This window comes from Culex quinquefasciatus, chromosome 2, assembly GCF_015732765.1.
Source record: "Culex quinquefasciatus strain JHB chromosome 2, VPISU_Cqui_1.0_pri_paternal, whole genome shotgun sequence".
NCBI classification, from domain to species: Eukaryota; Metazoa; Arthropoda; class Insecta; order Diptera; family Culicidae; genus Culex; species Culex quinquefasciatus.
Window position 1 is genome coordinate 127,151,219 of NC_051862.1, and position 26,169 is coordinate 127,177,387.

The 26,169-nt window shown below is 38.2% G+C and overlaps 1 protein-coding gene across 5 annotated transcripts in view; it reads left to right on the forward strand.

The window, feature by feature from the left end:
- The window catches only part of LOC6044475 (uncharacterized membrane protein DDB_G0293934), a 280,084-nt gene that overhangs the window by 252,807 nt on the left and 1,108 nt on the right, over positions 1-26,169 (forward strand). For 4 of the 5 annotated variants that reach the window (XM_038257882.1, XM_038257883.1, XM_038257884.1 and 1 more), the window contains exons 5-7: positions 16,716-17,433; positions 17,506-17,788; positions 25,716-26,164. In XM_038257882.1, the coding sequence (XP_038113810.1) occupies positions 16,716-17,433; positions 17,506-17,788; positions 25,716-26,164 (1,450 nt within the window). The remainder of the gene's footprint in view (positions 1-16,715; positions 17,434-17,505; positions 17,789-25,715; positions 26,165-26,169) is intronic. The other variant, XM_038257886.1, reaches the window with a different exon arrangement.

The following is a 26,169-nucleotide window of genomic DNA, read 5'->3' on the forward strand; positions in this document are numbered from 1 at the left end:
CCTCTCAGTCCGCACACAGTACCATTTTACTACCGAATCGTGTTCTTTATTCTCTCGTATGCCGATGTCCAGTTCTGGGTGAGGATAAAATTCTCTTCAAAACTGCTTCAGGAGTTTGGAAGAGTACTTGAAGAGAGTTTTATCCTACCGGGGTCCAAACTGCTTTGCTGTAGCTATCTTGAAGAGCTCTTGTAGAACTCCTGAAAAAAAAGTTACTTGGGGGATACTCGAAAAAATACCGATTGTTAAATTAACTTTCATTAAACATTTCTCAAAAAATGACGAAAATTTGAAATCTTACCAAAACAATAGATTGACTCTAGCTCTTTTCGAATCGCTGAGAAAATTCTCTACAATTTTGTTTTCAGACTTTCAAAACATGAAAATTGGTTGCAAAGATACAGATACAGCCTTAAAGGGATAAAAGGTGATAAAATTAGGCCTCTCTGAGTGTCGTTCAATACGACATTACTTTTCAAAAGACGATATCTCGACAAACCATCCGTCAGATTTTCAAAAGTTGTGAATTTTTGTCCTCAAAACATATAAAAAAAATCAAAGAAATAACAAATACAATTTCTGGGATTTTTTTTAAATAAGCAAATTTGTTTCCGCGTATTTTGGAAAAAAAATGTTGCATTGTTTGTAAAATTAAGGTCCACCAATTGTGAACACTCGGGTTTTCTTATAACTGTAAATATTTCAACAATGAATGTTTACTTTAAATTGTTTTGAGTCGTTTGAGTCATATTGCAAAATTTCCGATAACTGGGAAATTATATATTAGCTATATTTTTACTTCACAAAACTCTAATATGAAGTTCATGCAACAAGTTTGTGCTACTTTTGCAAAATCACTCAATGCGAATGAAGATTTGTTAACATTTTAAACTAAAATTTGAGTCCAAAAAAGCTCAATAAACGATTTTGTATTTGCAGATTCAGAAACAATAATCAAAAGGTAGAAATAATTCCTCAAAATAGTGAGGGTAATTACATTAACGTTTCACTGGGCTGAGAACGTCGCTCAGTATTCCAAATACTGCTCGCTAACTGGGATTAACAAAAAATGCCGAGGGGAGCATCAATGTATCATATTTTCTCAAATAAAAAAAAAGTTAATTCAATTTGTGTCCAGAGCATATTTTTGATGCTTCCTTTAATTGTTACTTGAAAGTTCACAAATACAGAATTTTTTTTCAATTATTACACTTGATTTTGGCATCCATTGACCCCTCGACCATTTTAATTTGTTTGTGTTTTTTGACGTTTATCTGCTTTTTAAGTAGGCTAAAGCCCAGTTATCGAGCGTCCAGTTAAAAAGCATGCCATGCCAAATAGGGAACCGGACCCTCTTCGGTTTCAATGAAACTTTGTAGACATGTTATCCTATGGTAATGTAAACCACTTTTGTGTATATTGAGCCAGTTTCACTCGATAATGAAATTTGAGAAGGGCGTAAGTGTTTTCAATATTTTTGCATTTCATGATTTAAATATCGGTGTATCTTGAAGCCGTTGCATCGTATCAAAAGAGGTCTAAAACAAATTTGTAGGAAATTTGACGGGCTTTCCGAAAAAAATACACTGAAAGGAAAAAATACGCCACTTTTATGAGATTTTTTGATTTTTAAGTTAAGTATAGTTAAGAAGTCAAATTCGAAAGTGAGCCCAAAATGTCAAAATTTTGAAAAACCGAATACGGGAATCGATTCTCCAGACAATTTTACGTAAAAGTCTCCATATTGATTTTTGTTTTAAGTCCAATCCTTGTGAAGTTACAGCGATTTTAAAAATTCAAATGTTGAAAAAAATGTTTTTTGATGGCTTTTGGCCATTTTTATTAGACGGACTTGATTTTTCAGTCTCGTAAATATTTTTACCGAAAAGCTCGTCAAATTTCCTAAACATTTCCTAACATTTGCTCCATCCTGCAATTTTCGTGAGTCGTTTTGTAACATGTTAGGCTGTTTTCACAATAAATTTCAACGAAAAAAATCGTGGGCTCACCTTCAAATTTGACTTTTAAACTAAAAAAAACAGAAAATCTCTTAAAAGTGGCGTGTTTTTTTCTTTCAGCGTATTTTTTCGGAAAGTCCATCAAATTTCCTACATCCTCCTACACATTTGGTTTAAACTAAATTCAAAGGAATAATATGTTAAAACTTCAAAATATGCAGATTTTTATTTTTATGTTTGGCTTTTTTGAAAAAAAATATACTAAAACAAGCTTCCAGAATTTTTAAAATAAATGTAACAAAATTGCTCCAGATGCGAGCCGATCAAATCGCCGACCCGATTTTCGGGGATCCAGGGATTGGAAACTCGGGACGTGGAACTCCAGGTCTCTCAACTTCGATGGGAGCGACCGCATTCTTTCCAACGAATTGCGGGTCCGCGGTCTCGAAGTCGTGGCGCTGCAGGAGGTGTGCTGGACGGGGAAGGACCACCGGGTGTACGGTGACTACACTATGTATTGGAGCGGCGGCAATACACACGAGCTGGGGACAGCTTTTATAGTGTTGGGCGAAATGTCGAAGCGCGTGATTGGTTGGTGGTCAGTCAACGACAGAATGTGCCGGTTGAGAATCAAGGGTCGATTCTTCAACCTGAGCATCATCAACGTGCACAGCCCGCACATGGGAAGCGACGCCGATGACAAGGATGCTTTCTACGAGCTTCTTGACCGCGAGTACAGGAAGTGTCCAAAACACGACGTCAAGATTGTCATCGGCGACTTAAACGCTCAAGTCGGCCAGGAGGAGGAGTTTAGACCGGTTATTGGGAGGTTCAGCGCTCACCAGCAGACGAACGAGAACGGCCTACGACTCATCGATTTCGCTACCTCCCGAAACATGGCCATACGTAGTACCTTCTTCCAGCACACCTCCCTATACAAGTACACCTGGAGATCACCAAACGACACGGAGACGCAAATCGACCATGTTCTCATCGATGGTCGGCACTTCTCGGACATAATCGACGTCAGAACCTACCGGGCGCGGACATCGACTCGGACCACTACCTGGTGGTGGCAAAGCTGCGCCAACGCCTGTCCGAGGTCAACAAGATCCGGTACCGTCGCCCGCAGCGGTATAATCTGGAGCGGCTCACGGATCCTGAGGTCGCTACCCAGTACGCGCGGGAACTCGAAGCTGCGTTGCCTGACGAGGGTGAGCTCGCCGAAGCCCCTCTGGAGGCCTGCTGGAGCCATATGGAAGCAGCCATCAACGCAGCGGCATCGAGCGCCATCGGGTACGTGGACCGAGTTCGACGGAACGGCTGGTTCGACGAGGAATGTCAGGCGATTTGGGACGAGAAGAAAGCAGCGCGGGACAAGTGGCTGCTGCACAACACCCGTGGGAACAAGGAGTCGTACAAACAGTTGCGAAGACAGCAAACCCATCTCTTCCGGGATAAGAAGCGCCGCCTGGAAGAGTTGGAGTTCCAGGATATGGAGCAGCTGTATCGCTCCAACGAAACGCGTAAGTTCTACAAGAAACTCAGTCAATCCCGGACTGGCTTCATGCCGCGAGCCGAAATGTGCCGGGATAAGGACGGAGGAATCTTGACGGACGAGCGTGAGGTGATCGAAAGGTGGAAGCAGCACTTCGACGAGCACCTGAACGGCCCAGAGGCGGAGTACCAGGGCCATCAAGAAGCTGAAGAACAACAAAGCAGCGGGTAAGGATGGTATCGGTACAGAACTCATCAAGATGGGCCCGAACAAGCTGGCAGCCTGTCTACACCGGCTGATAGTCAAGGTCTGGGACACAGAACAGCTACCGGAGGAGTGGAAAGAGGGAGTAATATGCCCGATCTACAAGAAGGGGGACAAGTTGGAATGTGAGAACTATCGAGCTATCACTATTCTCAACGCGGCCTACAAAGTGCTGTCTCAGATCATTTTCTGTCGTTTGTCGGAGCGAGCAAAGGATTTCGTTGGGACGTACCAAGCCGGTTTTGTGGAGGGGAAATCGACGACGGACCAAATCTTTTTGCTACGCCAAATCCTCCAAAAGTGTCGCGAGTACCAGATCCCGACGCACCACCTATTCATCGATTTCAAAGCCGCGTACGACTCGGTCGATCGCGAAGAGCTATGGAAGATCATGTACGAGAACGGCTTTCCCGGGAAGCTGATTAGACTGGTGAAATCAACGATGGACGGGGCACGGTGCAGCGTGAAGATTTCGGGGGCGATGTCCGACCCGATCGAATCGCGCAAGGGACTGCGACAAGGCGACGGTATCTCCGGCCTCTGTTTCAACATTGGGCTTGAAGGTGTAATGAGGCGGGCGGGCTTCAACATGCGGGGCACGATTATCAACCGATCCAGCCAATTCATCTGCTATGCCGACGACATGGACATTGTCGGCAGAACGTTCGAGGAGGTGGCCAGGCGGTACACCGAATTGAAGCGGGAAGCGGATAAGGTTGGATTGAAGGTGAACGTTGCGAAGACGAAGTATCTGCTGGCAGGAGGAATCGAGTCCCTTAGGACTCGCATAGGACCGAGCGTGACGATCGACGGCGACGAGTTCGAGGTTGTGGAGGAGTTTGTGTACCTCGGATCGTTGGTTACGTCGGACAACAACTGCAGCAGAGAAATTCGGAGGCGCATCATCACCGGTAGTCGTGCCTACTACGGACTCCACAAGACCTTACGGTCTGGTCACCTTTCCCGGCGTACAAAGTGTACCATGTACGAGACGCTGATAAGACCCGTCCTCCTCTACGGGCACGAGACGTGGACGATGCTCGAAGAGGACTTGCAAGCGCTTGAAGTTTTCGAGCGACGAGTGCTTAGGACGATCTTTGGCGGCGTGCGTGAGAACACTGTATGGAGGAGAAGGATGAACCACGAGCTGGCGCAACTCTACGGCAAGCCAAGTATTCGGAAGGTCGCCAAGGCTGGCCGAATCCGGTGGGCCGGACACGTCGCAAGAATGCCGGACGCGCTGGATGCGCGCCAACTGAACCAGACTATCAATCCGGTGAAGTTGGTGTTTAATTCGGAGCCGGCTGGAACGCGGCGGAGGGGGGCGCAACGTGCACGGTGGTTGAACCAAGTGGAGGAAGATCTGGAAAGTGTGGGAGTTCCGCAGCGGAATTGGAGAGTAGCAGCCCAGGACCGAGTCCAGTGGCAGCGCATCTGGAGACAGCTCATGACCCGGAGGTTGTACGAGCAGTAAAAGTAAAGTAAAGTAAGTAACAAAATTGTTTATGGTTTGGTCTAATGTGAAATTGATTATATTTTTAAAACGATAAAGTATTTTACAATCTTTAATTTAAAAAGGCATTAAAACATGCACACTATTTGTGGCATTTTCCAAACAACTAAGCGTTGCATCCTTTGAACCGTAAAATAAACTGCCCAAATTTGCTCGATTTTGGCACCAAATCAGCTCAACAACTTTCAACACCCACGACAAAGCGCTCAACCCACAAAGGCCTTCGTCATTTGTCAAAATAGTCCCACGTTCCAAGTTCTAGAAAGCAGAGGGCAAAACCTCAGCCGCTGCCAAATGCCTAAACGTTTCCCTCTCCCTTTTCAGTACGCGGAACTTGATCAAAATGCACTTTTCCACAGCTGAACAAACGTTGGTGGTTTCTCCCCGCTTGGCAGGTGAACGATTTCCAACAATTCATTCTTGGCGGAGGCTTGCATTTTCCTAGCTAGAGCAAGCCACATTTTTCCAATCGAATTCCTTCCGTTTTGTGGAGGACAATGGCATCGACGACATGTAGGCTCCGTCGGTCGGGAAATGCAATTAAGCAGAATTTTGCCCGTTTTTCCTAGGCACAGTGGGAATTTGATGGACGAAATTGGTCAAAATTTAGCTACTGTTCTTTTGTATCGTTTTTATCAAATTTCAAACTTCAAAAATGCTACATTTTTTGGTCATTTTTTCAAATTTGGACCCTTTGTTTTCAAAAGCTGATTGAACTGCACAGGCTAGACCCATTGAGAGACTGAATCGTCGCGACAGCCCCCTTCATCGTCGACAAAAGAGTGTGTTATGCTAGCTTGCCAACATGTTTTGGCTTGAGAACCGCGACGACGTCTGTCTGCGCCAAAGGACGATGATGAGGAGCCGTAGAATATGTTTGTTCAGCGAGCTGAATATAAATTGATTTTAATTGATTTCCGCGCGCCGAGCAGAAGGGCTGAAAAACTGCCAGACGACGTCGTCCTCGATTCGTAATGAGGATTTTTTTTTTCGTTAAATCTCCCATGAAAAGAAAAACTTTAATCTTGTTTGGAAAAGTCAACCAGCGAATGAAATCTCCAAAACCTCGTTGAGCAGATGATTGACTCAATCAAGAGACATACATTATTGCCGGATAAGCGCTTTCCTCCGACCATCAGAGAGATTTGAGAAGGGAAGCTAAATCACCGGAACGAGCCCCACACGTTAGAGTGTGTGTGAAAAGGGATCCAAGTCACAGATCAGTGTCACCCGGTTGAGCTTTGGATGGAAGTGACGGGGTGGAGGAAAAGCCACCCAAAGTGACACCAAAATTGACTCAAATGTGGTGTTGAGGTGTGGAACTCTCGTTTTGAGTGGGGAGATTTGAAAGGATGACGAAATGATAGATGGGACTCTCTTAAATTGATAAAGTGGGTTTGGCTAACTCCAAGTGGGTAGACATTTAATTGAATTTTAAGTGTGAATTAGAAGCAGAAATGGGTGAGCTTAAGGTTTAAAGTTCACCCCAAAGCATATTTTCTGTAAAAAAAGGTAATTCTCTACCAACTAACACGAAATCGAGGAAAGTCTCCCCGAACTTTCTTCGATTTGCGTGAAACTTTGTCCAAATGGGTAACTTTTGTCCCTGATCACGAATCCGAGGACCGTTTTTTGATATTTCGTGACAGAGGGGCGGTACAACATGCGAAAAAGGACATGTTTTTCAATAATTTGCAGCCTGAAAAGGTGATGAGATGGAAATTTGGTGTCAAAAGGACTTTGATGTAAAATTGTACGCCCAATTTGATGGCTTATTCAGAATTCCTAAAAAAGGTGCAGGTGGTTATGTTACGCACAACCAATATGACAAAGAACTTTTCACAAAACTCTAGAAAATTTATTCGATGTTAAGTTTTTTAATTATTGCTGATTTGTTGATATGATAATAATTTATACTATTTTTTATTTTTTCAAACCGTTGAGGCAATATAAATTTTCATTTCCAGCACAAAAAACCATTAATTTTGGAAATACGGCAAAAATGGTATGGTTCGGTAAATGTCGGTAAACTTTAAAAAAAACTTTATTTACTAAATGAGTATTATATCCCACATTGAAAGCTTATTTAGAAATAAAAACAAGAACAATATTAATAATTTATCAAAAGTTCCCCAATGCAAACCAACATTCCCCTGAACAAGATCTAGATTGAGTGAAGCTCATCACTTATCACAATGTGTCCTTCTCGTGGCAACACCACCAATTTCCGTTTTAATTAACATCAGCGCCTATCAATTACATCAAACAATATTGGCATTCGGATTGAATGCTCGATAAACAAGACCAAACCTTCTCCTCCTCCTCATTGGATTTCAAACAATTACCGTCATTAATTTCCATTCTGAATAGCAATGTCGTCACACGCACCAGCAACAAGCCAAGCTGGCAACACTTCCCCGCAACTTGATGAAACTTCCCTCAGCCATTAATCTCCAAGTCTTCTTAAGCCACCCCGGATTAACACCCCAATGTCGGGTGGTGGATCCTTTCCAAATTCGATTTGTCGTCGGTGGTGGGCTCGCTCCCACACCTAATTAATGAATTTATTAAGCTCCAACGACATTGTCGACGACGCCAAAGCCGCCATGACAGCTGGCAGCTAATTACACAATTCCAACTTCCGAGGATCCACCCGAACCGGGAAAATGCGGGTAATTAGGTGTCATTCATTTGCCGTGTGGAAGAATTTTTGGCCTAAACTCGTAATGAAATGAAAATCTAGACCTCGAAATTTATCTCCTCTCGTTAGCAAAACAAATTGATTCACGATTACAAATTTAGATCGGGATGGCAAACACCGCTTTGGCATTGTAATACTTGAATTCAATTCAATCTGGCCCAGATCGTCGAATTCAGAACGATGATTCAATCAAATATCCCGCCTCTCTTTGATGCAAGTTTGCTGGCACTCTGGTGGTGCACATCTGCCTCCGGGCCAGAAGTCGGAAGCCAATGAAAATCGTTCGTTTGCTGGTGGAAAAAGTGATATTCAAATATTCAAATCAGCTCCGACACATGCCAGGCTTTTTCCATCATCTTTTTTTTCCTGGCTGCTGGAGATTGGCCTTTGGGGGCACCAGGTTAGGGAGACTGACGACTGGAAATTGTGCATGAATTCTGGGGGAGCCCGTCGGGGTGCCTTCAGGTCAGGATGCATTTTGGGCTGTTGGTGAACTGAAACTGCTCAATATTGTATCGGTTCAATAGTGGGGTGATGTTTGGATCATTATTTTTGTTTGTGCAAGGTGCATATTCAAACAGAGAGTATCGGTTATTCAGAGTTTGACAATCATTTCACAGATGGTGCATTAGGGTGTAATATGGTTATATGGAAAAAATTAAAGTTGTCCAAATTTAGTGAGCACAGCACTTTTTCAGTTCCTATTGGGGTCCTCAACAAATCCCCAAAGTTTGGGACCAATTGGTTTAGTCGTCACTTTGCGCAAAGCAATTCAATTTTCCATATAAATTTGTATGGAGAAAACCATTTTTTTGGATTTTGATATTTATTGAATCCACGTTTCATGCTATATCAAAACCGGACTCATATTCGGATGCTCTGGAATCTGCTCTACAACTTTCCAGAAGAAAGTATGGTGCTAGCTTGCCCCTAAAAAAAGATACAGCGTGTTCAAAACTCGTCTAAAACGTGTTTTTTGCTCGAAAATCACGTTTTAGACGAGTTTTAAGGGCTCTATATCTTTTTTCAGGAGCAAGTTAGCACCATACTCTCTTCGGCAAAGTTGTAGAGCACCTTCCAGAGCATCCGAATATGAGTCCGGTTTTGATATGGCATGAAACGTCGAATTGTTAAATATCAAAATTCTAAAAAATGGTTTTCTCCATACAAATTTATATGGAAAATTGAATCGCTTTGCGCAAAGTGAGGACTAAACCAATCGGTCCCAAACTTTGGGGAGTTGTTTAGGACCCCAATAGGAACTGAAAAAGTGCTGTGCTGGAAAATCGATTTTGATATTACACCCTAATGGTGCATATTTTCAATGCTAGACGGTACCAAATTAAAATTTGGTAAAATGTGTTGTCTCATAATACGTTTGTTTGATCCTATGTGTCCTTTGTTTTAGATGAACAATTCCAGCTCAAATCAGGAATTTTTCAGGTACTTTTTTCTCGACCCCCTCCGATTTCAATGAAACTTTGTAGAAATGTTATCCTAGGCCAATATAACCCATTTTTGTGTATATGGAGCCAATTTTTACTCGAAAATAACATTTGAGAAAGACGTAAGTTATTTAAATATTTTTGTATTTTTTAATTTAATCCAAAGCCCAAGGCTCCAAAAAAGTTGGAACGGTAACTTCAACTCGCGTACTCGGGCATAACTCAACCAATCAAGATGATTCTCTTTTCAGTGATTTGTTAGGATGTCTAGATGATTCTAGAACTTTGCAGAACATGCGTTGGGCGTTCCAGTGTTAAAAATGTATGTATCTCGAAGCCGTTGCATCGTATCAAAAGGTGGTCAAAGACAAACTTGTAGGAAATTGGGCGGGCTTTCTGCAAAAAAAACACTGAATGAAAAATACCAATTCTATGAGATTAAAAAATACACTGAATGAAAAATACAAGCCTCTTCTATAAGATTTTTTTATGTAATGTCACGATTTTGTTTCGTTCAAAATTTTTGAGGAAATAGCCTAAGATGTTACAAAAAGACTGACACGGCGTGTTTTCTAGACCAACATTATCAAGAAAAAATAGTCATCGCTACTTTCAAATGTGTCTTATTGGAAATTTTCTCAGCTTCCAATGCTTCTAAGAGCGAAATGTTTGATCGGGAAATTTCTGAGATATCTCTATTTTAAGTTTTTTGGTTTTAAATTTCTTTATTATTTATTGGAAATTTTATACTAACTGTTCAGAAAACTTATGAAATGATGTGTTTCATGTGTCATTTACTCATTAAAATGTGCAAAATAAGACAAGAAACAACTTTGTAGAAGGTTGCACATCGCTAACCATTTTGAAAATGAAGTTTCAACCAATTTTTTTTTAATATATGGAATTTAGTCAGAAATATAAATCATAAAACAAAGTAAAAATATATTTTTATTAGATTAGGCCGATGCAAATATTTAAAAAAGTTTTTGTCCCTCGGCTCTAGCCGAGGTCAAGGGGGTGGGGGGGCAAAAAAATAAAAAAATATAAAAATTTAAATAACAAGCCATAGTCTTTACATTTAAATGAAAAAAGTGTTTTAAAATGCATTTTTCACTACTTCAGTTGTTTTGCAATCATTAGTTTTCAAAAAATCTAAAATCTGAAAAAAGCAAAAAAATTATCGAAAAAAAAGATTTTGCATCGAAAATTTTCAAAAAATCTTAAGATTTTTTAATAAACCCAAACATGCTAAAAATGATTTTAAACGCAGAAGAATGCATTTTAATTTGATTTCAGCTGGTTGCACTTGAATTTTCATTGAAATTTTGAAGTTTATTGTAAAAATATTTTTTTTGCCCCCTGATTTTTCGGGCCAATTTTGAAGGGGGGGGTGACAAAAACTTTTAAAAATATTTGTACCAGCCTTATTATATATATTTTTTGTGTGCAAATATCACGAGTCTGCTTTGTTTCAGCTTGTTCAACCAAAACATTGGCAGGTTTGTGATTGTCAATAGTATTATTGAATTTTAATGAATAAATTTGATATTTTCTTACGAAAACAGCATGGAAAAAAACAAAAGTCCTCGGATCGGGCTCAAAAATTTTCTGGGGGTTCCCTGGCCGAAATAATTAGACCCGTATTATTTTGTTTGGCCATTAGGGTGACCTACGCCGTCTTAGGGTGGTCTGAAAAATGGCCATTTTCGTCGATTTTCGCAAAAACCACATTTAAAAAAAAAACCTAACTCCTCGTCATTTCAACCGATTTCAATTGTCTTATACGCAAATGAAAGGTGATAAGTTGGCCTATCAAAGAAAAATAATAAGAAGTTTCAAAAATCTAGTCTAACATATAAAAAGGTCGAATGAAACTTTAAAATGCCGTTTTGGCGGTGTCTGGACCAAAGAGCCTATGTCTGGAAATATTTTTATCGGATTCCCCGGACATTTTTACATAATATACTAAAAAATGGGAGGAGTTCATTAACAGGATTCCAAGATATGATTTTTTGAAAATAAAATTCGTGTTTTTCGACGCGCGCAAAAACACAAAAATGACAAAATCGGCAAAAAATCAACTTTTTCCACTAAAACTGCGTTAACTTAAAAATTTCAGCGATGACCTATCACCTATACCATGTCTGGGTACCAAAAGTTGCGTCTTTCAATTACGAAAATTTTGGTAGCCAGATATGTATAGGTCATCGCTGAAACTTTTAGGTTATCGCAGTTTTAGTGGAAAAAGTAGTTTGTTTTGCCGATTTTGTCATTTTCGTGTTTTTGCGCGCGGCGCGTCGAAAAACACGGATTTTATTTTCAAAAAATCATATCTTGGAATCCTGTCATATTTTCATGAGAATAAAATAAATATAAAATTTTATAAAATGTTTACTGTTGAAAATGCACTTAAAAGTAGCCATAAAACTCGAGTCTTCCAATTCAGAATGCTGAAAACACCGTCACATTTTTTTTTGAACAATATTATTTATTATTTTAACAAAAAAAAAAACAACAAAAAAAAAGTCTTTCCAAACTATTTGAACAAGAATCAAGAAATAAAACATTTTTCAAAAAGTCAAAGTAGTTATGTCACAGACATAACCGGAATGGCGTAGACTTACGTAAAATTTAGATATGTGGACATGTGGGTTTTCCATATATTAATTTGAAGAATTAGCTATATTCTTTAAATAGATTTACGGAATATGATCATGAATGGGAGATGGAATTCAGCTAAGGGCGTTATTTCGGGGTGGTAGTGTTTGGTGGGAATGATGAACAAGAAGAACTCTTTCGTGAGAAAATTGGTGGCCCTAAAAGGACCGATTAGAGTTGGATGGTGGCGTTGGTCGCAAGGCTGCAGCCGGGAGATGTTCTGTCCAGATGGGTGATAGGCCGCGGTGGATGCTGCAGGTGCTGGCGTTGTTGATGGATGCGAAACCGACAAAGTTGTTTAGGAAAGCGTGTAGTATTTGCAAATGATTGTGGTGCGAAATTTATATTAGGCTGGTGTATCAACCAAAGTCAAAATCGGCCGATGATAACTAAAATACGAAACATACCTTCGTGACTGTGTCAGAACATTTCTACCAAAAACAAGGTCAAGGCATGTGCGCCCAAAGGATTGGAAAGCAGATCAAGCTTGAGGTACTCTTTCATAATTCATAAAATCAACAAATTTCAAATTTTCCGGTTTGAGGATATCAATGTTAAAATCCCCAGACACAACAATGCGGATGTCCTGCTTTGCATACCAGAACAAATTCCGGATCAAGAAAGAAATTTTCTGTTTGTATGTTGCACTTGGCGAAATATACACAACAACAAACAATGTTTGAATCCCATTTTCTGAAACTTTTGTGGCACAAATATCCCCAAACGAATCAGCCTCGAGTAAAATTGGATCATGTTCCTCACTTAACTGCTCAAGATCGTGAGGCATGGCCGTCGAAGAAGACGAACGAACGGCAAAGAGAGGAAAGAAAGAAACGAAGGAATTTTAGCGAGCCGAATGGGGGAGGGGAGAGGGGGCATAGGGGTTGGGGGCGAGAGCCTCAGAAAGCTGTGCAATCCGTCGCCCCGAAGACCAAAATTTGTTCCTGAAATTTAAATTCAAATTAGCTCGCTGCCTCGTCCCGGGTGGGACGAGGGCAACTCTTTCAACACTAGAATTTGATGAGACGTAAATCTTTCAGAAGCGCTCGCCGCGAATGCGACGAGCTAGTTGTTGTTTCACAACCACGGCTTGACCCACGAGAGGCTCTTCAGCGGAAAGCAGCAGGCGCGCGCCTCATCTCGTTGATGCCTCGTCCCGGGTGGGACGAGGGATGGGGATTGAAGCACCTCCGAACCACAGCAACCACGAAAGATCCTAACGGTCCGGCCATCGAGAGGCAACTGGCTGACGGTGACGACGCGAAGGCGATGCGCACTTCTTTTCCAGTTCTGGTCCCTCTCTCCTGCTGCTGCTGCTCTGGTCTCTCTCCTGCTGCTGCTGCTCTGGGCTGAGCTTTCCTGCTGCTGCTGCTGCTGCTGCCGGTCCGACGTCTGAGACGTGAATGATGGAATGGGCTCTGGCGCGCGTTCTTATGTATGATTTCGGCCCGCTACTTCCCCTCCTTTTTCGCGACCGACACTCGGTCGCGTTGCTCGGATGATTTTCCCCTCAAAATAGGTACTTGACATACCCGTCCGTGAGTGGGAAGCGCTCATTTTGCTTGCAAAATCTCTGCATTTTGAAAACATTTTAAAACATTCAATTGTTTCAATAGTTAAACTATTTTGCCAACAATGAAAGTTTTATAGCAAATTGCTGAATAATTTTCGAATCGAATGGCACATAAATCGTGTCGATTCGATTAGAGGGAAGAAAGATATAAGCGTTTGACGGATGACGCAGTAATCCAGGGCCTTCGGCCCGGGTTTTTTGGAATGACACCCCAGTACCTTCGACAAAGACGTAAGTCTACGTCAAAAAGATGAGATTAAAGATAAGAGTCTTATAAACTTCTAAAATATTGCTTTTTCCTTGATCATTTAGTACAAAAAAAAACTAAAACAATAATTTCATACTAATGGAAGGTATTTCTCCTAAAGCTTGCAACAGTAGTTTGCAGTTCAACTTTGAGTATTAAACATGTTTTGTATTCATCCAACTGGTTAATGTTTGATTAAGGAAATATGTTATTTATTTATAAAAATCTTGTAATACCCTATCAATCTCAAACCTGTAAAAATTTCAGTTGTATCAGCTAATTCCAAGCTGAATCAGAGTAGACCGGTGATATTTGTACACAACAATTATGTAATAATCTATTTATTCTGGTAAAAATAACATTTAAATGCGGTTTTATGATTTTAATTTCTGAATAAATCCCACATATTCAAAAATTCGGTTAAAACAAAATTTTCAAAAAGTTTAGCGGTTTGCCATCTTCAACAAAGTTGTTTCTTGTATTATTTTGCACTTTTTGATGAGTAAATGACACATGAAACACATCATTTGACAAGTTTACTGGACTGTTATTTAAAAGTTTCCAATAAATGATTAAGGATTTTAAAACAAAAAACTTAAAATATAGATATCTCAGAAATTTCCCGATGAAACATTTCGCTCTTAAAAGCATTGGAAAGCTGAGAAAATTTCCTATAAGATACTTTTAAAAGTAGCGATGACATTTTTTTTTTCCTTAAGGTTGCCCAAAAAACACGCCGTGCTGACGAAAAATGCAGGATCATTTTCTAAAACTAAAACTAAAAAAAACTAAATCATTTTCTAAAACTTTGTTTTTGTAAATTGGTGTAAACGTAAACATTTTAAAAAAACCGATGGTGGGAATCGATTCTCTAGACAATGTTACATTAAAGTCTCCATATTGACCATTGTCCTATGTTCAATCCTTGTGATAATACAGCGGTTTTAAAAATAAAGGTGTTGAAAAAATAGGTTTTTTGGTGGTTTTATGCAATTTCTATAAGCCAGACTTGATTTTTTAGTCTCGTAAATATTTATACCGGAAAGCTCGTCTAATTTCCCATAATTTTACCTTGGACAGCTTTTCAATTGGATGGCTTACAGATATAAGCTAAATTACATTGCTCATAACTGGAAATATACGATTTTTACAGTGTGCTAGAAACCTGGATAGTACATAAACTTACGTAAATATTAAAACGAGTCAAAAAAAAAAAATAAGTCCGTCAAAAAAAATTTGTGTTACATTTACAGTATGTAAAAAAAGTATTTACACCCCTTGAGCACTATGCACATATTGTGATGAAACATGTAAAAAATTTAAAGTTTGGCAGGAACCTAGTACTACGTTTTGTTCAGAAATTCATGCCAAACATTTTGCTACAAACAGCTCATGAAAAGTTGATTTCTATAAAAAGTTATATAACAAATACTATTACGAAAATAAAAAAGGTGCAAAAAAAGTTTGTACACCTTTCGAAAAATTTACATAAATGATGTTATTTGTTGACAAATCACCATCAATCCAGTCTCTCAACTCCAAATAGGCATCCTTGACTGATTAAAAAAATAATTTGGATTGAATATAAAGTTTACTAACTACTTAGTATAAAAGTTTATATAACTCTGGAAATTCTATATAAAACTTATCTAAACTTAATTTTGCAAACTTTTAAATCAACTAAATGTCAATATAATACCATAGAATTGCTAAATAAACATTTTGGAGTGGGTATAACTCCGTTTTGGGGGTATTTGTATCGATAGAATAGATTTTTCGTTGGAATTTCGTACCAACCCGGAATTACGTCGTCGGAAAATCCGCCGGCATCCGAACCGGTCCACAATTCTTAGGTCATCGGAAAGGGCATAAAATTTCCGATCTTTTGATACCCATACATCTAGGTTTTCTATAAAACCCACGTTTTTAAATACCTGGGCAAAAAGTAAGTTTGATCCACGAGAACAAAAATTACGAAATTCCATAAATTTTTGGCAGATTGCTCAAACAAAACCATAACAACGTTTTTACCTAGGTATTTAAAATCGTGGGTTTTATAGAAAACCTAGATGTATGGGTATCAAAAGATCGGAAATTTTATGCCCTTTCCGATGCCACATAGGTTGACTTAAGAATTGTGGACCGGTTCGGATGCGGCGGATTTTCCGACGACGTAATTCCGGGTTGGTACGAAATTCCAACGAAAATCTATTCTATCGATACAAATACCCCAAAACGGTGTTATACCCACTCCAAATGTTTATTTAGCAATTCTATGGTAATATATTGACATTTAGTTGAATTAAAAGTTTGCAAAATTAAGTTTAGATAAGTTTTATATAGAATTTCCAGAGTTATATAAACTTTTATACTAAGTAGTTAGTAAACTTTATATTCAATCCAAATTATTTTTTAATCAGTCAAGGATGCCTATTTGAAGTTGGGAGACTGGATTTATGGTGATTTGTCAACAAATAACATTATTTATGTTAATTTTTCGAAAGGTGTACAAACTTTTTTGCACCTTTTATTTTCGTAATAGTATTTGTTATATAACTTTTTATAGAAATCATCTTTTCATTAGTTTTTTGTAGCAAAATGTCTGGCATGAGTTTCTGAACAAAACGTAGTACTAGGTTTCTGTCAACATTAAATTGTTTAGATGTTTCATCACAATATGTGCATAGTGCCCAAGGGGTGTAAATACTTTTTTTACATACTGTATATTTTTAAACTCGCTTTAAACTGCCCCGTAATTTATTTTTTTGCGTGAAAAATCACTAGCCCTAGTCATGTGTAACAAACTCAAATTAACTTTTACTAATATCAATTTTTCCATTTCCTCCCCCTTTCTGCAGATCAAACTGGTCGACGTGGAGAAGGTCGAGTGGCTGAACCGCCGGTCGTACAGCGCAATTGGCTTGCTTCTCGGCTCGCGAGAAGGTCGCGTCTTATTGCGCTGCGACCAAGGCCTCGAGGACTGGTTCGAGCTGCTGGAGGAGTGCACCCTGAGCAGCAAGGAACGCCGACGGGCACTCCGGCTAACCCAGGGCCCACGCTCGCGGGCTTCGTTGGCCGCTCCCGTTTCGCACGCTTCCCTGCAGAGCAACCATCTCGGGCTGGGCGGAACCTACTCCGGTGCGATCGAGGACTGGCTTATGTCGCGGCACCACAAGGCCGGCGGAGGTCACCACAATCATCACCATTTGCATCACTTTTTGCACTCGGACTCGGTCCCGGACCTGACCACCATCAACGAGAACCACGGCCTGACCAGCGGACTGTTGACGAACCATTCGACGCCGAAGAAGGTCCCCAACGCACGCCACAATCTGTCCGGAAGTTCGACGAATGGGTACAACAGCCACAACGGAAGCTTCTGCAACGGGTTCCCGTACTCGCCACTGAAGAAGCTCTCGGACAACTTTATCAACGGCAACAGCACCTACATCATCAACGACGAGGACGAGGAGGTTGAGTTGCGCCGCGGAGGTCGCTACCGCGTGGAGCAGGATGACCTGTACCGGCGTCCGCTTGGCCCGGCCGGCAACAGCAACGACAACAACCGTCACTCACGTGAGTTCCGCAACCCATAACCTAACCTCAAAGTTACCTTCTTGACAGCATGTCTCCTTTCCCCCCTTCCAGCAGTGCTGACCGATTTGGACTTTTCCGCGTGTGACAGCGGGTTGGACACGCCACCGTCCACGCACCGGCCCTCGAGCTGCCGGGACAACATGTATCTGATTGCGGCGTACAACCACCACAACCAGAGTCACCTCGCGATGATGAACGGTGGCAAGGACAAGACCACCGACACCGGGATCAGCTCGTCCCGTGGGACGTTGGTGTCGCCGGCGAACAGCATTCGGCACGGACTCAACGGCAATAACAACAACAACAGCTACAATATGAACAGTTATGGGTCGAGGTGAGGATTATTCTGAGGAAATTTAAAAATTTTCGGATTTCTTTCGACGTTCCACAAGTTATGAGTTGGGCTACAATGTCCTTTTATTAGTTTTTTTTAATAACTTTTAATTGGCAGCAATGAAATACGTTTTACAACAACATGTCTGAAATTGAGTTTCATAAGGAAAATTCGCCATTTTTATTTTACTAAAATGGTTGTGTATTGACACGGAAGTAACAAAAACTAATTGTTAAAACAGCAAAATTGTTCAGAATTTGTTGTTAACTACAAGATGATGGTATTGGTTTGGTGCCAACATTCTTTTAGATGGATGTTTGAGAGAAATTCGTAAAAATTTCTGGCAAAAAATTTCACTTTTCCAAATTTAACATGCTTCCTAGATCGATATGAATACATAACATTATTGGTAGGACTCCTAACTACAGTCAACTCTCTGGCTGTCGATCTTCTCGATATCAATAATGCTCCAGGTACCGATGAACTCTTCAGTCCCTTCAAACTGCATACTTCGATTGTCTGAATGCGAGGCAATTTGAACGCATTTCTCAAGGTTTTAGAACAAAATATGATATTTTATGAAAACAGACAATTTTTCAGTACATTGCAAATCGCGAGTTCTCAAACATTTTTGGGAATTTTTCGTTGTATGAAAACATTGTCCCTGAGGCAAAGGCCTATCAAAATCCGGGTGGCCCGAAGGTTTCCGCCACACCGCCTTTTTTAGGACATATAAATGAGTACTGTCAACTGGGGCGAATCGGGACACATGAGGCGAATTGGGACAGCAGTTTTAACCATGTGGGAGCACAATATTTTGATTTTTCTGGTTGGTTTCGATTAGAACAGAAAAATACTGCAAAAAACTCTAATTTAAAATAATTGCTATATGGGTAACGAATGATAGACAAACATCAATAAGCAATTCTCTACGAAATCGGTCTTTTTTCTTCAATTTTAATTTTTGTATTTTTTAATCCGACTGAAACTTTTTTGGTGCCTTCGGTATGCCCAAAGAAGCCATTTTGCATCATTAGTTTGTCCATATAATTTTCCATACAAATTTGTCCAGCTGTCCATACAAAAATGATGTATGAAAATTCAAAAATCTGTATCTTTTGAAGGAATTTTGATCGATTTGTGTTCGGCAAAGTTGTAGGTATGGATACGGACTACACTGGAAAAAATGATACACGGTAAAATTGGTGATTTTTATTTAACTTTATCACTAAAATTTGATTTGCAAAAAACACTTTTTTAATTTTTTTTTTTGATATGTTTTAGAGGACATAAAATGCCAACTTTTCAGAAATTTCAGGTTGTGCAAAATCACTGACCGAGTTATGAATTTTTATCAATACTGATTTTTCAAAAAATCGAAATATCGGTCGCAAAATTTTTCAACTTCATTTTCGATGTAAAATCAAATTTGCAATCAAAAGTAATTTAGTAAAATTTTGATAGTGCACCGTTTTCAAGTTAAATCCATATTTATGTGACTTTTTTGAAAATTGTGGCAGTTTTTCATTTTTTAAATTAGTGCACATGTTTGCACACTTTTGGAAAAAATATTTTTGAAAAGCTGAGAAAATTCTCTATATTTGCTTCTTCGGACTTTGTTGATACGACCTTTAGTTGCTGAGATATTGCAATGCAAAGGTCTAAAAACAGGAAAATTGATGTTTTCTAAGTCTCACTCAAACAGCCCACCATTTTTTAATGTCGATATCTCAGCAACTAATGGTCCGATTTTCAATGTTAATATATGAAACATTTGTGAATTTTTCCGATCTTTTCGAAAACATTATTTTCAAAATTTTCAAATCAAGACTAACATTTTAAAAGGGCGTAATATTGAATGTTTGGCCCTTTTGAAATGTTAATCTTGATTTGAAAATTTTGAAAATAATGTTTTCGAAAAGATCGGAAAATTTCACAAATGTTTCATATATTAACATTGAAAATCGAACCATTAGTTGCTGAGATATCGACATTAAAAAATGGTGGGCTGTTTGGGTGAGACTTAGAAAACATCAATTTTCCTGTTTTTAAACCTTTGCATTGCAATATCTCAGCAACTAAAGGTCGTATCAACAAAGTCCGAAGAAGCAAAATATAGAGAATTTTCTCAGCTTTTCAAAAATATTTTTTCCAAAAGTGTGCAAACATGTGCACTAATTTAAAAAATGAAAAACTGCCACAATTTTCAAAAAAGTCACATAAATATGGATTTAACTTGAAAACGGTGCACTTTATCAAAATTTTACTAAATTACTTTTTGATTGCAAATTTGATTTTACATCGAAAAATGAAGTTGAAAAAATTTTGCGACCAATATTTCGATTTTTTGAAAAAATCAGTATTGATTAAAAAATTCATAACTCGGTCAGTGATTTTTTGCACAACCTGGAAATTTCTGAAAAGTTGGCATTTTATGTCCTCTAAAACATATCAAAAAATAAAAAAAAAAATAAAAATTGTGTTTTTTTGCAAATCAAATTTTAGTGATAAAAAGTTAAATAAAAAAATCACCAATTTTTTTTACCGTGTATCACTTTTTTCCAGTGTAGTCCGTATCCATACCTACAACTTTGCCGAAGACACCAAATCGATCAAAAAATTCCTTCAAAAGATACAGATTTTTGAATTTTCATACATCATTTTTGTATGGACAGCTGCCAAATTTGTATGGAAAATTATATGGACAAACTAATGATGCAAAATGGCTTCTTTGGGCATACCGAAGGCACCAAAAAAGTTTCAGTCGGATTAAAAAATACAAAAAAAATCGAATGACCGAAATCCTAGAGAACTGCTCCAATGATACCGTCAGTGGGGGTGACTGTGGGTCAAAAAATGATACACCTCTCGTAATTTCTTAGTAACAAAAACAATTTAAATACAACATCGAAAATCTTCCAACGTAGATTTGTTCTCAGATAGTTTATTAACATTTTCCCAAAATATGGTGGATTTTGATGAACACTACCTTAAATGCCAATAGTTTGAAAATTGACCCTATCTCACCCCTTAGAGGGGGTAACTTTGTATCAAATGAAACTAAAATGATGCTCAAATAGAACGATATGGTAAAAACAAGTCATCCAACAGTGTTTCTTGTTCGAGGGAATCGTATTGACATGCTACAATGTTTGAAGTAGCATTTGGATAGTTTTCGAGCAATTCCAATAAAAATATTAGAAAAATCATTTTTCGAGAGGTCATTTTTGATTAAAAACGTACCTTAACTTTAGACAGCTGCCAAAATAACAGGTTTTGTTCTAGGAACGAGATTTTTTCAGCGAAGTCATCTCAAGATGTCCCCTACACAACCCTTTTAACAAAATTTAGTTTCATTGAGAAGAATCTGAGAAATGGTAAAATTCATAAAAAATCACTTTGACGCAATCTCACCCCCAAACAACGATGCCAGATACACAGATTTGTCTGTGTTTCACAGACTTTTGGGCTTGTGCCAGACATTTTTTAAGGTGCACAGACTTTTAAAAAACTTCATTAAATTAATATTTTGTAATTGTTTTTGTCGAAACTTATTTCATTAGTCTTCAAATGCTTAAAAACGTTATTTCTGATGGATTTCAATGACTGTAAATTGATATATTTAAATTTCAGACGAATGCACAGACATACACAGACTTTTTTACAGACATTTAAAAAAACCAAGTGGCATCCCTGCCCCCAAACCCAATGTCACCCCCACTGACGGCACCAATAATATCAGCACTTTTTAATTACTCAATATTCAAAAAAACAAACGTTTTTAAAAGATTCAATTTGATGTTTATCATATTTTTTTGGTAATCACAGCATTTCTATTTTTTCTTTTTTTTTAAATTTTCAAAAAGCTACGTATTTTCTTTAAAAAATACTATAATTTATAATTTTTTAATAAATGTACCGGTGAATCGAGAATTTCTCATAAAAATCGATATTCTAAGCAGTTTTTGAAGAAAAACAAACCCGACATTTTAACAAAAACACGTGATCTTAAAAATAACTCTTGTATTGTTTCTGTACTATGGGTTGAAAGCATAGCCGAGCGGGTTGGGGCGCGGACTTTGTAATCTGAATATGACTCTCGCCGGATTGATGTTATTTTTGGGGTGAGCAGACCTGATTTTTTTTTCTTCGGTGCATGCTTTTTGTGTACACGTTTTCTCATACAATATTACATGCTTTTGCTTACAAAGGTGATGTGCATGCTTTTGCATGAGCAATTCCAGCTCAAATCAAAAATTTTCTGGTACTTTTGTACCCGACCCTCTCCGATTTCAATGACACTTTGTAGACATGTTATCCTGGGCCTATATAAGCCATGTTTGTGTATATAGAGCCAATAGTACTCGAAAGTAACATTTGAGAAGGGCGTAAGGTATTTAAATATTTTAGTATTTTGCAATTTAAAAATTACTGTATCTCGAAGCCGTTGCATCGTATCAAAAAGTGGTCAAAGACAAACTTGGAGGAAATTGGATGGGCTTTCTGATAAAAATACACCAAAACAAAAATACACGCCACTTTTATGTCATTTTTCAATTTTTAAGTTTAAAAGTTAAATTTGAAGGTGATGTCACGATTTTTTTCGCTCAAAATTTTTGAGGAAATACCCTAAGATGTTACCAAAAGACTGACAAAAATGCAGGATGGTATGTCTCTCTTAAAAAAATACAAAAATCATTTACTAAAACTGTTCGATTATCCAGACAATTTTACATAAAAGTTTCCGTATTGACCATTGTCCTATGTCCAATCCTTGGGAAGATACAGCGGTTATAAAAATGAAAATGTTGAAAAACGGGTTTTTTGGAGGTTTTTGACAATTTCTATGTTACAGACTTGGTTTTTCAGTCTCGTAAATATTTTTACCGGAAAGCTCGTCCAATTTCCCATAAGTTTGCTTTTGACAGCTTTTTGATTTATGTCGTTTTTATACTTACGTAATCAAATTTACTATCCTGGTTTCTATCACACTAAAAAAAATATTCTATTTTCAGTTATAAGAAATGTAATTAAGCTTATATCTGTAAGCCCATACGTCCAATTGAAAAGCTGTCCAAGGTAAACTTATGGGAAATTAGACGAGCTTTCCGGTATAAATATTTACGAGACTGAAAAACCAAGTCTGTAACATAGAAATTGACAAAAACCTCCAAAAAACCCGTTTTTCAACATTTTCATTTTCAAAACCGCTGTATCTTCCCAAGGATTGGACATAGGACAATGGTCAATATGGAAACTTTTATGTAAAATTGTCTGGAGAATCGATTCCCACTACCGGTTTTCAAAAACTTTGACGTTTAGACCACTTTTCAGAAAAACAGTTTTAGTATATGATTTTTGTATTTTTTTTAGGAGAGACATACCATATTGCATTTTTCGTCAGTCTTTTGGTTATATTTAAGGTTATTACCTCAAAAATTTTGAACGAAAAAAAAATCGTGACGTACCCTTTAAATTTAAGTTTTAGACATAAAAATCAAAAAATCTCATAGATGTGGCGAGTATTTTTGTTTCAGTGTATTTTTTTAGAAAGCCCGTCCAATTTCCAACAAGTTTGTCTTTAACCAATTTTTGATACGACGCAACGGCTTCGAGATACAGTGATTTTTAAATTACAAAATACAAAAATATTTAAATACCTTACGCCCTTCTCAAATGGTATTTTCGAGTACTATTGGCTCCATATACACAAAAATGGCTTATATAGGCCTAGGATAACATGTCTACAAAGTTTCATTGAAATCGGAGAGGGTCGGGTACAAAAGTACCAGAAAAATTCCTGATTTGAGCTGGAATTGTTCGCTTGCGATTTTACACAGATTTTTTCTACTGTGGCATATCATAATGGTACCGTTTTCGAGTTAAAGCCATTTGTAGGTTATGGTTTTCAGGAAATCTGTATTTTATTTATCTTTTAAAAGAGTACATCCTCGCCCATTTCTAAAATAAATACACTCAAACCCCGATGGTTTGGCACCAACTGTTGTCAAACGAAAGGGGTCACTTTTTAGTTTGACACCCTTTTTACACGGAGTTCACACTAGAGCGTCCAATTTCCCGGGGTTGCAAATTTCCCGGGAAACGGGAAATTTTCTACCAATTTCCCGGGAAATCCCGGGAATTCCCGAGAAATTTAAAATTTATTGAAAATAGACCTAATTTTGGTTCTGATTAATATTTAGAAAAAAAATTGTATACGACAGCGTTTTTAATGGTTAAAATAAGTCTGAAGATCAATTGACAACTTGACTACATGTAAATATCAAACAACTGCAAGAAAGTTTTTTTTCTCATTTTATAAGTTTAAATCGTATGATAAATAAAAAAAAATATCTAGGGTATTTTTTGATCAGAAGTATTTTTTATCACAGTTTTTTTTACAGTGAGTAAAATGAATCCATACTCCACAACCATAAAATTTATTTTAAACTTGTCTCCGTGATCAGTTTGAGAGAGTGTGCTTTGACACATAAAGTTAAAATTGAAAAAAAAAAACATGGAGAAATTATGTTTTTCATGACAAATAACTTTTCTAAAACAAGTCATATTGGTTTCAGCTCTTGAACAAAATGGCACAGCTTTTAAGTTTTTCCTTTAAATCTCACTTCTCATGTTTGCTTCACTTATGGTTTTGTTATGTCACATGATTTTCAGGATTATAATTGACTTCGGTTGAAAGATTTTCCACAGCACATAAACATGATTTCAATTCTACGATAAATTAACAACATTTAACAATCAGTCTTCCATTTTTTTATTTAACCCTTCAACATCCATTTTTGTACCAGTGCTACATAATTCTTTCACTTCAAATGATAATTTCTTTAATACTAGGTATTAAATGAATTGAAGTAATTCTTCAATTCGATTTTCATCTCATATGATCATGGTTAACAAAAACGACAAAAAAAAATCTCAATTTTACTTTGGCGGTAAGGGGTTAATATACTTTTTAATTGAATAACATCAAAATCGAATAGTTGATTTCCATGAGACAAGATCTATTTCCAGTTGCTTCAGGAATTAATATTATCAGAATAAATCTTGCTATCAACATTTCTGATCATCAGATGAATTCAATAAGAACTAAACATTAAATTTATTTAAAAAAAATCATGTTGAATTTTTTCATTCATTTTTGCAGGGCATTTTCAAAATAAATGGTTCAAAAAAATTAAGAAAATGTATACTTCCGCTTGAATTTCGGGAATTCCCGGGAAATTTACAAATTTCCCGGGAAACGGGAAATATTTTTTTTCGGGAAATCCCGGGAATTCTTTTTTCCCGGGACGGGAAATTGGACGCTCTAGTTCACACACACTTTAACTTTTCCCAATTTCCTAAAGTGTCTTCCTTGACCTGATTAACAGTGTAAACTAACAAGTTGTCGTATCCAACAAACCAACAAATTACAAAAAATACTATCAAACGTTTGTTTTGATAGCGTGCGTGAGCGCCGTGTAAAAAGTGACAGTTCGTCACTTTTTAGTTTGACTTTGACCAACCAACGGGGTACAAACTAAAAAAGTGTCAAACGGAAAAGTGATCAACCACCGGGGGCAAGCCATATAAATTTGTCTGAAATGAAGTCGCAGAACACGAATTTTATATTTAAAGCAAGTAATTAAAACACATTTTTTGTTTTTGATTCGATTATTTGGAGTTCCGTACAAACCTGTATTTGCATAGATCTTTCTATGGACAGCCCCCAAATTTGTATTACTGTATACTATACTATACTATATTTGTATTACTAGATACTTATTAATTATGCCAAATATACAAAAATTAAAAACCATCAATGTTAACACGGGGTTTCAGGACCCTTTCAGGAGTTCAGTAACTGTTGTTATTCAGTTATTGCATACTTCTCGTTAAAAGTACCACTTTCCCTCCTCCTCCACAGATACAGCGTCCAGGAGCAGAAGATTCTGCGCGCCCGCAACAACCACCAGGAGGAAACCAACGGCAAAAACTCGATTCGTTCGATCCGCGCTGAGTTTTTCGAGCAGAACAAATACAACAACAACAACAACAATCACCTGGCGAACAGTTCCACCAACAACAGTCCGGCCCATAACGGTGGCCATCACTACCACCATGGTCATCACCAGCACCAACATCTGGTCGGAAGCAACGGAAACATTCACCAACAACAGCAACAACACCAGCATCATCACCACGTGGTCAACGGACTGAACAACAATCAACAGCAGCAGCAGCAGCAGCAGCCTCACTTTAACGGCAACAGTATTAACAGCACCAACGGAAACGGGACGGCCGCGCTGCGGGACCGCTACCAGCATCCGGCCCTCGCCGCAATCATCAACGAATCCCAGGGAATGAAGTTTAGAGGTTGG